The 15,434-nt window shown below is 40.2% G+C and overlaps 1 protein-coding gene across 4 annotated transcripts in view; it reads right to left on the reverse strand.

Moving 5' to 3' along the window:
* Positions 1–15,434, reverse strand: part of ASTN2 (astrotactin 2) — an 837,042-nt gene that overhangs the window by 116,289 nt on the left and 705,319 nt on the right. For all 4 annotated transcript variants that reach the window (XM_081803478.1, XM_081803479.1, XM_081803480.1 and 1 more), the window contains one exon: positions 14,072–14,220. In XM_081803478.1, the coding sequence (XP_081659604.1) occupies positions 14,072–14,220 (149 nt within the window). The remainder of the gene's footprint in view (positions 1–14,071; positions 14,221–15,434) is intronic.

The following is a 15,434-nucleotide window of genomic DNA, read 5'->3' on the forward strand; positions in this document are numbered from 1 at the left end:
ATCAGGTGTGCCTTTCTGCTTCCTGCCCTGAGGCCTTTACCTGATGCCATGGGCATTGGCTCATATGGGCAAGCATAGCCCAGAAGTGTAACAAATTAGAAGAAGGAAGGAAAAATCAAGGGGGGAAATCAGAGGGGGAGACGAACCATGAGAGACTACAGACTCCGAGAAACAAACTGAGGGTTCTAGAAGGGAGGGGGATAGGGGGATGGGTTAGCCTGGTGATGGGTATTAAGGAGGGCATGTATTACATGGAGCACTGGATGTTATATGCAAACAATGAATCATGGAACACTACATCAAAAATTAATGATGTACTGTATGGTGACTAACATAATTAAAAAAAAAAAAACCCACCAAAAAATAGAAGTCTTCAAACAACACAGGTAGGGAGCCAGGGCAGACATACTCCTGCTTTGCATCCTTAATTCTGACAGCAATTCCAGGAGGCATCTGTTTCCTCCTCAGGAGGTGCCAGGGGACTAGAGCCCATATTACCTCGATAATAACATTGTGAACACAGCCCTGTATCGGCTTTCTCTCCCTCGGGTGGCCCTGTCCAAGCTCCATCATAACTGCTTCCTGTGCATAACTACACCAAGTAGATTACCTGCTCCCAACCCCTGCTTAGGCTCTGTTTTTAGGTTCATCAAAATGAAAAATAAAACAAAATACAAAACAGGATGAATACATGTCCTCTACTCGGAATTACAGTTAGGTAATACAACTAACTGTCTCTAGCATTTCCTGAGTGCCTGGAACCAACTATGGCATACAATAGATAATCCATAATTATTTCAGCTAGAAATAAATTTTAAAAATTCGAGCCACTAGTATCAACTTTGCATGTAGAGGAAAGCCCCACTTAACGAAAATAATCATTGAGGCAGTTGTCTACGTGGCTAATTCTAGGTGAGACACATTAGGAGCATCCAATCCCATGGACATTTGATTTTTGCTCCGTCACTTTAGGTTCAGCCAGTTGAGTGTATTCACTGGATCTCAGTTTCAATACCCCTTGTCTCCTTGTGCTACAGGCCCAAAGCTCCCCTGAGAGATTCAGCTGCTGCAGAATAGCCAGACCTGATCTTCTGATCAGAAGCCTCGTCATGCACATGATGGCAGCACATCTGTACCTAGTGCATAAAACAGGACGACCTGCGGGCCCCAGCCCAGGATATGATCCATGTAGCTCAGGGCTTAGGTTGTACCATGACTTCCGCCTTGAAAATAATGCTCAGTCCTCCTCCACATCTGTAATCAAAAATTTTTATCTCTTTTTCATTATATACGGCTTTCCTTTCTTTCATTAAAATAATAATAGTAATAATAATAATAATAATAATAATAATAATAATTCTTCCCCCATCAGGGATTCCTTGGAAGCTATCAAGAGTAGAGATAAAGAATATGGACCTGAGTGAGAAAGAGTTAGATTCAAATCCTAACTCTCACTTAATAACTATATGGCCCTAGGCAAGTGATTCTGCACCCCCCCTGAACCCTGATTTTCCTATCTGTGTTATAAAGATAGTAACTGCTTTTCAGAACAATTCTGATGTTTACATATCATACATGAATCCTTGGTGTATAAGTGTTCCATCGATGCTGGTTCTCTCCTCTTTCCTTTTAATTAGCTTTGTACTTCCTACAACGCCTACAAAGTTACTGGTATAGAAAAGGTGCTTAATAAATGCCACTCCTCATGCTTCATTCTTCCTTTGGCTCTCTTTGTATTGGATACCTTTCTACTTCTTCACTTGTGGTTTGACTGTCTTGTTTCATGACTTCTGATAACTGCATAATTTACAGTTTTGGCACTAGGAATATAGCATAGAATGAGACAGCTCAAGTGAGGTCCTCAGTCTTATACCATGTGCCTTTAGAAGTCTCCAGGCTTGGATTAGTCCACCAATTCCATCTCCAGTCTTCATAAAGTCCAGTCTTCCTGCCATTGACCTTCCTTTCCCTGAATCATCCTATCATGACTCCCAAGGGAAAGATTTAGGGTATATCCCTGGAGTCATGTAAGATGAGATCAAGGGCTTGGGTTCACCTGACCCCAGACTCCCCAAGGAGAACTCAGTTACCCTGGCTTCTTGCCTCTGACTGGTATTACACCGGCAGTGAGAAATGGGAAAAAATGTAGATTAAACAATCAGGAGACCAAAATTCAATTCATGACCCCACTCTTCTTAGAAGTTGGACCTTCAACTATCAACTTCACAAGCTGGATCTTCAATTCCCTCACCTATAAGTAGAGATAATAATTCCCTCCTACTTGGTAGGATTAATTTGTGGATAAAATGAGACACTAGATTCAAAGATGCTTTAATTCATCTTCCATGGAGCAGACAGGTTAATAAAGCATACATTCTTTAGCATGCCTTAAACAACTCACCATAATTTCACCCCCTCTGTAATCTCTTCTAGTTCTACCACTCAAAATTTAAACTCCAGCCACACCACCTTTTTATTCCTTAAGCCTTCTGCACATGCTTTTCCCTCTACCTGGAATATTCTCCCTACTCATCTTCCCCTCAACCTTCACTTCATCTCACTATTTCCTGTTCACACTTCAGGTCCTTTAGGTGCCTACGAGATACTTGGCATTTTACTAGGCACTGGGGATGGAGTGATGAAAAAGAGGAACATAATTCTACTTTGGAAGAGCTGATAGTCTAGTGAGAAAGGCGAATGCTAAGCCAATCCCCCCAATCAAAATGCATCCATTATAATTGTAATAAGTGCTACCAAGGGAGTATTAAATGCTAAAAGTTCACATAATCAATGAAAGGGTCAAATAGAATCTAAGGATTTACATAAGTGACATTTAAGCTGAGACCTGAGTGTATAGACCCCAGTGGGAAGGAAAATTGGCAGTATCAAGAATAGATAGAAGACTGGAGAAGCAGGCAAGAACAATTATTCATAACCTTGTAGGCCATGTCATCTTTTTTCATTCAGTTAGAAGAGTTATGGAAAGCTCTTAAAAGATTTAAGTCAGGAGAGTAATATTATAAATCAGATATCTATTCATCAAATATTAATTGAGCATCCATGGTAAACCAGGCATTGTGATAGGTACTGGCTATGATACTGGCTTTAGAACTGAAAACTGAAAGGAATAAAAAGTGGCTAATATGAAAACTAATTGGAAGGTTGACGGATGAAGGATGAGCTGGTGGTGGCTTAGAATAGGCAATATGAAATAGGCAATATGAAAGAAAGGAGTATAGGGGCGCCTGGGTGGCTCAGTCGGTTTAGTGTCTGCCTTCGGCTCAGGTCATGATCCCAGGGTCCTGGGATTGAGCCCCACATCATGTTCCCTGCTCGCAGGGATCCTGCTTCTCCCTCTCCTCCCCACTTGTGCTTTCTCTCGATACTGCTCTCTCTCTCTCAAATAAATAAATAAAATCTTAAAAAAAAAAAAGGAGTACAATAAGAGATACATCAATTTTACCTCAATAAAGCTGGAAGAAAAAGATGGAAATCGAAGCAAAATAACTTGATTATGAATTGAATATGAGGATGACCAAGAGAAAAGAGTTTAACCTTGGAGTGGTGCTTCAAGGAACTCAATTTATAGTGGTACGAGTTACAGAGAGTAAACGAACACTTGGACAGGAGCACATCTGTGGGGAGGTGGTAACAAGCTCAGTTTTGGATGTGTTGAGTTTGGATTGTTTGTGAGACATCAAACTGCACATGCCTTTAGTCATCTGGATATGGGTAGAGAGCTCAGAAGCACGAGGTGGAAATGCAAATGTAAGAGCAGTGAATATACTGATTTTAACTATGGGAGTGGATCTGGTAGCCTAGAGACCATTTAAATTAAGAAGAGAAGACAGGAGACCAAGATCTAAGGACTGTAAGGTTTAAAGAGCAAACTGGAGGACCCAGCAAGGGAGGCTGAGTCGGGGTCAGAGAGGCTAGTAGAAAACCAGGAGAGCAGGATCAAAGAAAGCAAGAAAAGCAAAGGTTTCAGAAGAGGATGGCCAACCCCATAGAATGACTGAAGATACCAAGTGAGTTTATGACAAAACAAAAACAAAAACCAAGTCCTTGGATTTAATGACATGGGAGTCACAGAACTTTGCAGAGAAAAATGTATCAGTAACTTGGTGGTAACAGGAGACAGAGTGAAGTGAAGTGAGGTGAGGAAGGAGTAGGAAGTGAAGAACTGGGGTCAACCACTATAGACTCTACTTTCAAAAGTGTGTTTATTAAGAGGATGAGAGAGACATATTGATAGTGGAAGATGGAGCGTTTGGTTTCCTTAAGAAGAAAAAAACCTCTGAGCATATTTAAATTATGGTAAAAATAATCTACTGAAGGAGGAGAGACTGGAAATATAAAATATAGGGAGGTAATTAATATGTAAAATTTCCTAAGAATTTAGGAAGGGATGAAATGCAATGTGAATAAAATAACTAATTCTAGAGAGGAAAAAGAGCACCTCCTACACTGTATCATGTATCAGGGAAGTGGAAGAGTATGCAGAAAGGAGCATACAGATTTAAAATTGTTATAGAGGGGAGTAAACTACTCCCTAGACTGTTCTCTCTGTGAATGAGGGGACAAGGTCATCTGCTGAGAGAGGCGGGGAAGGATAGGGTGTCAGGTGAAGAAGAAAGTAAACTGACAGGAGAAGTCTAGTAGGATTGCCTGGTAGCATGAAGAGTCTAGTTGATATTGGTGATGGATGATATATTGGCGCCAAATATTCTCAACTGTGTGCTTTTCTCTAGCTGTTTGACTGTATATACAAGCAGCCGGGAAGTAGTGAGACCTGAAGAGTAGTCTTTCCAGCCAGAGGGTGAGCTCCACATGGGGGGCTGATAGTCTTGAGTAAGAGGGGTTGATCGGTATGATTAATAACTGGGACCAGAATCTCAAACAGTTGCCTTACTTCCTCTAGGTAGCCTTTGCTGATACCACTTGACTGAGTCTGAAGCCCCTATTTTGTGCTCTTAGAGCATCTGAATGATCTCAACACCTAGCATGCTGGAGGGTAATTTCTTGCTATATTCTATCTGTCCCCCAGAATTGAGTAAAAAATCCCTAAGGACAGGAATCATGCCTGTCTTATTACTCTGCCATGCCCAGCATGGTTCTGCAGTACCTGGACCATAGTAAGAGCTCCATATACCTAATAGGATGAACGAATGTGCTTTATGAACTGTAAAAAACTCCGATATAGAAAGCAGACTGGGTGGCATACGGGAATGGAGAGAATTAAGACCCTTCAAGTACCTTTTCCCTTTGGAGGTGCTTGACTTTAGAAACCTCTCATCCGAAGAGCAGCTCGAGTGACAGAAACATTTTCTGAGGACCTAATATCAGTTCCAGATGTTTGCAGTCATGTTGGTTTGTTCCTCACCCTGTAAAACATATTTCCTTCATCCCCACCCCCTCCACACACTCTAGCTGAGGGAGTGAGGCCCAGTCTCCAATGACATCACCTCCCTCAAGCTGGTCCAGGGCAGGCAGAAGGCAGACGGGTGAGGGCCCCTCTAGCTTCTCAGACAAAGGGTATGGCTGAGCCATGGCTCACGCTGCTTGAGGAGCTATAAATAATTTCCACAGTATTTTATCAACAGTTCCATCACAGCTGCTGCCCTCACCATCCTCTCAGCTCCTGGGGAAATTGGGGCCATGTTGTCCCTTGCCTTCAGTTATTCCCCCACACAAATCCACCTCCATAACTGCTCACCTTTATCTGAGAAGGTCTTTACTCTAAGGTCTAAGATGTGATGAGGTGTGTGTGGGTGGGGGTGTCTTTCATTTGTAGATTAGACTTAATGGAAACAGGGAGGAAGAGGATACAGAATGGGGTTGGGGTGGACAGAGGTGTCTTCTCACCATTCTAGACATCATTCCTGACCCAGATCTAGATGAATCTAGATGGGCAGCTCATACCTAAGTCAGTTTGGAGAGACAAACACAAGAAAAGATGGGGTGAGACACAGAAGATGACATGAAGTAAAAAAGACAAAGGAAGAGACAGAAAGATATCAAGAGGAGAGACACACAGAGGGAGGAAAAGAAGGAGAGAGAGAGAGTCAGGAAAGGACAGAGAAAGGAGGAAATACAGATAAAAACTGAGAGCTGGCAGAAGGGGAGCCTGGTACTGATCAGCTGGGGAGCAGCCTAGCAGGCTCCCAGATGCCAGGACAAAAAGGTGCACTGACCAGCTCCAGATGTTGCTGCCCTCCATGAGGAAGTTGGGGGGATGGTGGAGAGGGCCTGCTGCCTCTGTGGGGGGCAACGAGCCCACTGGTCTTCCAGCCCTGAACCAAACAAGTGGAAGTTGGAAAGCCCATGGTAAGAGAGAGAAGTCTCCTATTTTTAAAAGGTTAAAAAAAAAAATTCCAGCAGATTATCAAAGAAAATGCAGGGGAGTGTGATGAGAGATTATGACAGTGAATGAGACCTTTCCACTTCCTCTCTTCACTCTTCAGATCCTTACAATGAGGGAGTTGGACTCAATGCCTGTGGTCCTTATACTCTGAACTTTTGGGATTTACGGAAGCCAACATATATGAAAGTAGCCAAGAAGTGAAGAGTCTGAGGGGCTACATTCCCTAGAAGGTCAGAGCCCTCAAGCTGCCATCAGGTGGCTAGTTACTTCACCATGCCCAGGCATACAGATGCCCTCTATGCCCTAGTTTCTCTCTGCCTCTTGGTTAGGTTTATTCTCAACAGAAGGATAGCATACTAGAGATAATAGACTGGGGGAAAGATGGCTGGATTTGGCGGGGAAAGCATGTAGAGAAACCAGAGCCCCTGCTCTATCTCCAACTCTACCACTAACTCATCTTATGTGTGACCTCCAGGCAAGTCCCCACCCCTCCCCAGCCAGTTTCTCCCTAAGTCAGTCAGGGGATTTGGCTTTATTAAATCTGCTGTGCCTCAGCCTCCACTTCATATTCCCACCCCTCTGCCTCTACCCCTGCCCAAAAGGCTAAAACCCATGCCAATTGCTCTGATGAGGCCACGTGGGAGAACCAAATGTTTGTTTTTAATATCGATGACAGATTAGAGTGTGGGGAATTTAGTCACCCCCCAAAACAAGCCCCATTTCTGCTCAAAACAACTGGAACAGGAGGCTACTTATTTTGGCTTTCCCAATAGAGTCCCAGAACTGACAGAGCAATGCCTTCTCTGAAAGAAAGAGAGCGCCAAACCCAGGGGTGGGGAGCAGGGGAAGGAGACAGAGAGGGAGAGTGAGCATTTCAACAGCTAGTTCAAAAGGATGTTGAACAGATGGCAGCAATAAAGTGTGCGTGTTTGTGTGTGTGAGAGAGAAAGTGAGAAAGAGAGAGAAAGAGTATGTATGCATGTATATCTGTGCACACACACTTGTGAGCTTGCAAATAAACAAAGAGTTCCAGCACTGGACTCAGTTATTGGCGAAAATCCAGAGATCAAAGGAGAAAACCCACATTTCCCCATTCTGGCCTCACCTGGCCAAATGTGAGTAATCCTAACTCTCTATCCAAAACAAGTCGTAAACCTTACTTTGCTGTTTTCTTCCTAACATTTAATTTTCCTTTCATTTTTTTTTTAATTTATGGAAATGAGAAGCCACTAAAATTAGTACCTACTCTTTCCTAAGAACTACCCTACATTTGACCCTCAAGGCAACTTGTTAAATGAGTTTTTTTTCCCATTCCATGGATAAGGACACAGAGACCTAGAAAAGATTATGACTGGCCCTAGATTTCTCAGTGCAGAGTGGTGGAAACTTAAAGCAGAAGCCAGGTTTTCCAAAGTCCATACTCCCTCATTAGGCTTATATCCTCTAAGACAAAACTCAATCAAGTGAGCTGAATTATTTATTTATTTGGATTTTATTTACTTGTTTTAGTGAGAGAGCATGCAAGCAGGGGGAGGGGCAGGGGGAAGGGGAGAATCTCAAGCAGGTTCTGCTGAGCGTGGAGTCTATCGATCCCATGGCTCAATCCCATGACCCTGAGATCACTACCTGAGCTGAAATCAAGTGTCGGGCACCCAACCAACTGAGCCACCCAGGCGCCCCTGAGCTGAAATACTTAAATTTGGGCTGAGTGAAATTTTCAGATGATTGAGACATGGTAAAGATGGCACAGAGGCAATAAATGAATGAATGAATGGAGGTTTTTGCTTCAGATAGCCACCCCCAATCATCCATAGCATCAGTTGATCATGATACCTTTTAGAAGGCTTATTATGTATTCAGCTAGCCTGTAGGGCTATATAAGACCCTGTAAGGTCACACAGCACTCAAGGAGCTAATGTCAGAGTTGAAAATTTAAGATAACCATATATATACCTATAGACACACACACACACACACACACACACACACACCTGTACATATACAAATGTAGATATCAATATCTACCCATAGACAATTCAATTCATTGAACTTTGCAAATCTGTGTATGTCAGGCCTTGTGGGAGGATTGCAAATCATAAAGATGCAAGAGACACTGTCTTCTTTCTTTATAGCAACTGCCCACTAAAAAATTCAAGAATTGACCGGTGGAGAGAATGAAAGTCAAGTCACACAAGAAAGGATTACAAGAATCTGTAAAGATGGAGGTAGCTATGTCATCACCTCCAAACTTCTGAAGGAAGAAGAAGAAGGTCTGATATCTGTATGGGGTGACCCCAGTCCATTACCTAAAAATAAGTAAGTTTCATCTCTATTTAAAAAAAAAAGGAACTCTTAGATCAGAGAGCTCTGGTTCCTGGATAATGAAGAAGAACAATCTTGGATTTCTGTTTCTGGATTAGATGGAGAAACAGGGGCTAGATTAATTTCTCCAACTGCCTGAAACAAAGAAATTTAAAAAGGAAAAGAGAAGAGAATTAAAAAGATTGTTCAAACTGGAACTCAGGCAACAAAGGACAGAGATCTTGAAAGATGGAAAACAAATTACGTGAGCCCTAAAATTTTCCCAGATTATTGCCTTTAAAGGGATTCCAGGTCATGGTGCAGAGAGAGGGACATATATTTACTCATGTAAAATTCCCTACACTAGGAAAACAACAGTTCTCAGTCCGGAGAGACCACAATGACTATAGAGATAGAGGAATGAAGAGGAGAGAGCTACACAGAAAGAAAATTGAAGAGATCTGTGGAGGGCCCTGTTTCAATATTCAGCACAGTACAGACTGATGAATGTATGTGAGGAAACTATTAACTTACAAGGATTAGATGAAACAGTGCCAAGTGCTCATATAGGGGCTAAAAATAGTGCCGGTTCCTACCAGCCATACTGGAAAATCTCATAATTCATGGGCCATTGTGTGGAGCTCTTAGAAGGGTCTTGCCTCAGTAGTGGGAAATAATTAGCCCTAGACTAAACAATCCTCTGGCTCCACCTAACAAATCTTAAAAGTAAGACCCAAAAGAATAAAACTAATTCCAAGTAACTTAACTGTGTCCCAGAACAGAGTTCAAAAATACTTATAGGAATACAAAAATACCCAGCACCCAACAAGGAAAAAATCAAAATGTCTGGCATTTGGTCAAAAATTACCTGGCATGCAAAGAAGCAGGAAAATGCAACCCATAATGAGGAGAGAAGCTAATCCATTTAAATTGACCCAGACAATAGAATTAGCATATAAAGACATTAAAACACTTCTAACTCTATTCCATATGTCAAAAATGGTAAGGTATGTGATATATTAACAAGACCCAAACTGAACATCTAAAGATGAAAATTATAATGTCTGAGATGAAAAATTCACCAGATGGGGTTAACAACAGGTTAGACTTTGCAGAAGTTATTGAAGACCTAGTGCTAGAAACTATCCAAAATGAAACAAAGAAGAAATAATTTTAAAAAATAAAAAGAGAATCACTTCACATGGCCAAAAATACATGTAATTGGAGTCACTGAAGGAGAAGAAAGATGGTCAGAAAGAAAAAAATATACATTTAAAAAAATAATGGCCCCCAAATTTCCAAATATGATAGAACTATAAACCCACACATCCAAGAAACTCAATGAACCTCAAGTACGAGAAAATAATAAAATTGCTCAAAACTGGTATTAAAGAGAAGATCTTAGAAGGAGCCACAGGACAAAAATGGTATGTATGTACAGGGGAACAAAGATAGGAATAAAAGCAGATTTCTCAATGCAAATAATGCAAGCAAGACAGAGGAGCAACACTTTTAAGTTACTAAAAGAAAAATCTGTCAATCTAGAATTCTATACCCAGCAATAACTTCTAAAAGCAAAAGCTGAAAGAATCAATCACTCATAGATCTGAAATATAAGGAATAGAAAAAGACATCCTTCAGACAGAAGGACAATTAAATCAGATGAAAATATGTATGTGAAGGAATGATGAGCAGCAAAAGTGGTAACTACATGAGTAAATACATAAAATTATTTTTCTTAAAAAATAATTTTTCGGGGCGCCTGGGTGGCTTAGTCGTTAAGTGTCTGCCTTTGGCTCAGGTCATGATTCCAGGGTCCTGGGATCGAGCCCCGCATCGGGCTCCCTGCTTGGCAGGAAGCCTGCTTCTCCCTTTCCCACTCCCCTAGCTTGTATTCCCTCTCTCACTGTATCTCTCTCTGTCAAATAAATAAAAATCTTTAAAAAAAATTATTTTTCTTATTAAAAATCTTTAAAATATAATTTATTATTTAGGGAAAAACAATAACATTGAATTATGAAACATATATATGTGCAAAATGTATGACAATAAAGGCTAGGGGGGAGTAATAAAAGCATACTATTATAAGGTTCCCATACTATAAAGTGGTATAATAGCTTTCAAGGTATACCATGATAAGTTGAATATGCATATATAAACACTAAACCAACCACTAAAATAAAATAAAAATATTTATAGTTAGTAAGTCAATGAAGGAGATAAAATGGAATCAAAAACACCCAATCCAAAAAAAAAGATAGAAAAAGAGAAAAAAAGGGAAAAAAGATGGGACAATAGAAAACAAGTAGCAAGACAATAAACTTGACCACAAAAATAACACATTAAATATGAATAGTCTAAATACTACAAGTTAAGGTAACAATATCAGACAGGATTTAAAAAAAAAAAAGAATTAAAAAGATCTACATATATGTTGCCTACAAGAAATACATTTTAAATATAAAGACACAAATAATATAAAAGTAAAAGAATGGAAAACGTTAGAGCAATCGAACACTAATCAGAAGAAAGCTGGAGTAGTTGTATCAATAACAAAGTAGCTTTTAGAGCAAAAAATATAACAAGAATATAGACAACAGTTTCACAGTAATAAAGGGATCAATTCATCAAGGAGATCTATTGATTCTAAATGTTTGTGCCCTTAATAACAGAGCTTCAAAATGCATGGAGTAAAAACTGGAAGACCTATAGGAAGAAACAGATAAATTCGCAATTATTGTCAGAGCTTTCAATACCACTCTCTCAAGTATTGATATAACAAAACAGAAAATCAGAAAGGATTTAGAAGACTTGAAAAACATAATTAACCAATTTGATCTGGTTGGCATTTATATTAATATCCCATCCACAAATAGAAGGATACACATTCTCTTAAAATGGACAGGCCAGATTCGGAGCCATAAAACCAATCTCAATAGATCTAAAGTGATTAAAGTCATAAAAATTATGTTCTTTGATATAGTGAAATCAAACTAAAATTCAAAAACAAAAAGATGTCTGTAAAATTTGCAAATATTTGGAAAATAAGTAACATTAAATAAGTAACAGTAAAGAACCCATAAATCAAAGAAAAAAACAAAAGGGAAATTAGAACATATTTTGACCTGAATGAAAATGAAAACTTATCGAATATTGGTAAGCCACTAAAGCAGGAGTTGGAGGGGAATACTTATATACAAGAAAAATCTGAAATCAATAACCTCAGCTACTTCCTTAAAAATCCAGAAAAAAGAGGAGCAAACTAAATTCCAAGTCAGCCAAAGAAAAGATATAACAAAGATCCCAACAGAACTCAGTGAAACAGAAAATAGTGAAAACTGATGAAACGAAAGTTGATTGGTTTGAGAAGGTAAATAAATTACATAACCTCCAAGCCAGATCAATCAGAAAAAAAAAAGATAAACTACTAAAATCAAGAATGAGACTGTGATACCACTGTAATTTCCACAGGTATTAAAAGAATAATTATAGAATGTTACCAACAACTTCTTGCCAGTAAATTCTGTAACATATGAAATTGGAAAATTCCTTTAAACATACAAGCTGTAACTTAAATAACCCTATATCTAATCAGACAATTAAATTGATAGTTAAAACCTTCTTGGGAAAGCTCCAAGCCCAGATTATTTTACTAGTGAAGTCTACCAAATAATTAAAGAAGAAATATTACTAATTCTACCCAAACTCTTTTAGAAAACAGAAAAGGGGGGAAATGTTTTGCAATTTATTTTGTGTGGCCAGCATTGACCCTGATAACAAAAACAGATGAAAGCATTACAAGAAAACTATAGATCAGAATCTCTCACATAGATGCAAAAATTCTAAATGAAATTTTAACACATCAAATCCAACAATGTATTAAAAAAAAAGATAATGCATCATGACCATGTGGAATTCATTTATTCTGGAAATGTAAGGCTTTTTTTTTTATCATTTGAAAATCGACCAATGTAATTTATCATATTTTTAATGTAATTTATCATATTAACAAACTAAGAAACAAATTATATGATCATTTCAATAGACTCAGAAAATTCAACACCCATTTCTAATTAAAACAAAACAAAAATCTCTCAGCAAACAAGCATTCAGTCTCTCATCATTAAGTATGATGTTACATAAAGAACGAGCACTGTGCTGGGAGTCAGACCTGATTGTAAAGCCTGGCTCCACCAGGTACTGGTTGTAGGAATTTGGGAAAGTCACATACCCTCTTAGGGACTCACTTACTTGATCTGTAAAATGAGGCGTAGTCATTTGTAGAGTGAAGTTAGAAAAATATCGGCACTTGTTCCTTCACCCCCTGATCCCCCCAAATAAATTTCAACAACTATCCATGCAGAAAAATACCTCCACAGAACTAAGGTTTCTAGGTAAGGGATTATAGCACCTGGGTGAAGCACAAAAATAGGAAAAGCTATATTAAGCAGGTTAGGAAAGACAGATCCACTATCGTAATCCTCCCTGTGGAAGGAGAGAGAAGTGTATGCCTGACTTCACTAGAAACCCTGTAGCTACCCTGTTCCAGCATGGAGCTGACTCCCTTGGATGTAGGTGGCTCCCAGCAGACTCTTAGGACCCCAGGCCCCTGGCTAGGGCCACCAGCTATCAAGGCCCTGGAAGCTTCCATGGCACCGGGCTCCCATGAACTCAGGCTTCCAACCCATCCTGGCGTCTGCCAGTTCCTGGTCCCTGTGGCCCAGGCTCCACTTGGTCCCAGCACCAGGCTGACTACCACAGACCCAGACTCCTGGCCTGCCTGAGAGCAACACCAGCCCCCACAGAGCCCAGCTCCAGGACAGCATAGCTTCTTGGCTATGTCAGACATTCAGAACTCAGTGAGAGCACTCAGGAGTTACAAACAAGTGTAACATTCTTAGGAGTCCTTCTTCTCATCTTCTTCTGTGTGCCTGAATCATTTCCAATTCCCTCTTCCTCAGCACTGAATACAAAACTATCTCACTAGAGATAATATGTTTCACTAGAAAAGGCAATTCCTTGAATTTCTTGATTTCAGTCCCAGAGAGAATGTATTTCAGACTCAGGTATTCAAACACGGGACCTGTAGGCCTTTCCAAGCAGAAAAGATTAAATCCTCTTCTGAATTAACTAACCCTTTGATAGAGAACTTCGAGGATTGAACTCAGAGAATCAGAAATTCTTTGGGCTACAATTTACTATCATTCCCTACTGAAAATCATATGAAAAACAAAACAAAACTAAACCCCACAGACATGGGCGCCAGGTGACAATCACTAAACCACGAAACCTCAAATGCCTTCCCATGTCAGACGACAGTAAGTCTCCAAAGGCATTTAGAAAATCCATTTCTCTCCTCTGTCACATTATCCCAACAAAATGGGAAGTCATGGTCTTTCTACTTACCTGTGTAGAGGTCCGTATCTGTGTATTCATCCACTTTCTTGTGCTGCAGAATATAGTCGGAGACCTTGGTCCCAATAGCTGGCTGAACATCCACCCACTCCAAGGAGACCACTGTGCTGGAGGGCTCTACTGTTGGGGACAGACGAAGCCTAAAAAGGGTGACAGGGAAGGTTGGTTGTTCTCCGGCAGTATTGTCTGGATCCCCAAAGAGTCTGCAGGTCTCAAGATTAAAAGCACAGGATTCAGGCTGGTCTCAAATCCCATTTCAATCCACCAACAAGCCTTTGTATGGACTCTGGCAATTCATTATACCTCTTTCAGCCTCCACTTCCTTGTCCATAAAACAGAGTTAAGAACAGCTACATTTCAGGATTAATGTGGGATCCAGTAAATTAATCCAAGCACACAATACATGCTCACAGAAAATTGATTAGCTTTCCATTTGTCTAAACCATATTTCCAGCGATGCTTCATCGTCAATTAAATTGACAACGCCTTCAAACACAGTAGCCTCAACCTTCTTGCCATTCTCTCCAATCCAATAGATCAGTCAACTCTTTAATATCCTTAAATCAATACTCCCTCAGAGAGGGCAGGAGTCCCAGAAAATCCTTTTACAAGGTAAGACATAGTAGAATGATTAAAGGTTAGAACTGGAAAGGTCCTTAGCGGCTGGGAAGTGCAATCATCTCATTTCACAGATGGGGAAGTAAAGCCCAGAAAAGGAAAATAATTTGCAAAAAATCACCCAGCAAGTTGGGGACAGAACCGTGATGGTAGTAACTTTGCTTGTCCCCAGCCCAGAGTCCTTCTCTCTTTCCATTACACAATACCATACCTCTTCAAGAACTATCTTACAGTATAATCTCCCCAACACACACACAGAGGGGTGTTAAGGGACTCTGGTTCCCCCATATTGGTCCCTGCCCCACTCTCCTATGCTCCTCACGGCAGTGTCTTAATCCTGCCTCCAGTCAAGACGACCTCCTTTAACTTCCTCGAATGGTCAATTTCCCACATCAGGGCTTTCACACATGCTCTTCCTTTTGCCTGAACCATGACTGTTGCCATTCATCATCTGGAAAACTACTCCTATTCAGGTCTTTTCAGAGAGGCTTCCCTAACTCCCCCTCCTCCACTAACACACCAACCCCCATTCTTCTCTCTCCTAGCACCTCTTCATTTTTCTTTCATATTTTTATTAACTTTTTTAACTGTATCATATTTTCCTGTTTTGCTTTGATAGTTGTCCCCTCACTAAACGGTCAGCTCCCCAAGTACATAGACTATCTTGTTCACTGACGAATCCCCCAGTGTCTGACACATAGCAGGTGGTCAAAAATTATTTGTTGAATGAATGAAT

This window comes from Leptonychotes weddellii, chromosome 14 (genome assembly GCF_054177405.1).
Source record: "Leptonychotes weddellii isolate Sample4059 chromosome 14, ASM5417740v2, whole genome shotgun sequence".
Classification (NCBI taxonomy): Eukaryota; Metazoa; Chordata; class Mammalia; order Carnivora; family Phocidae; genus Leptonychotes; species Leptonychotes weddellii.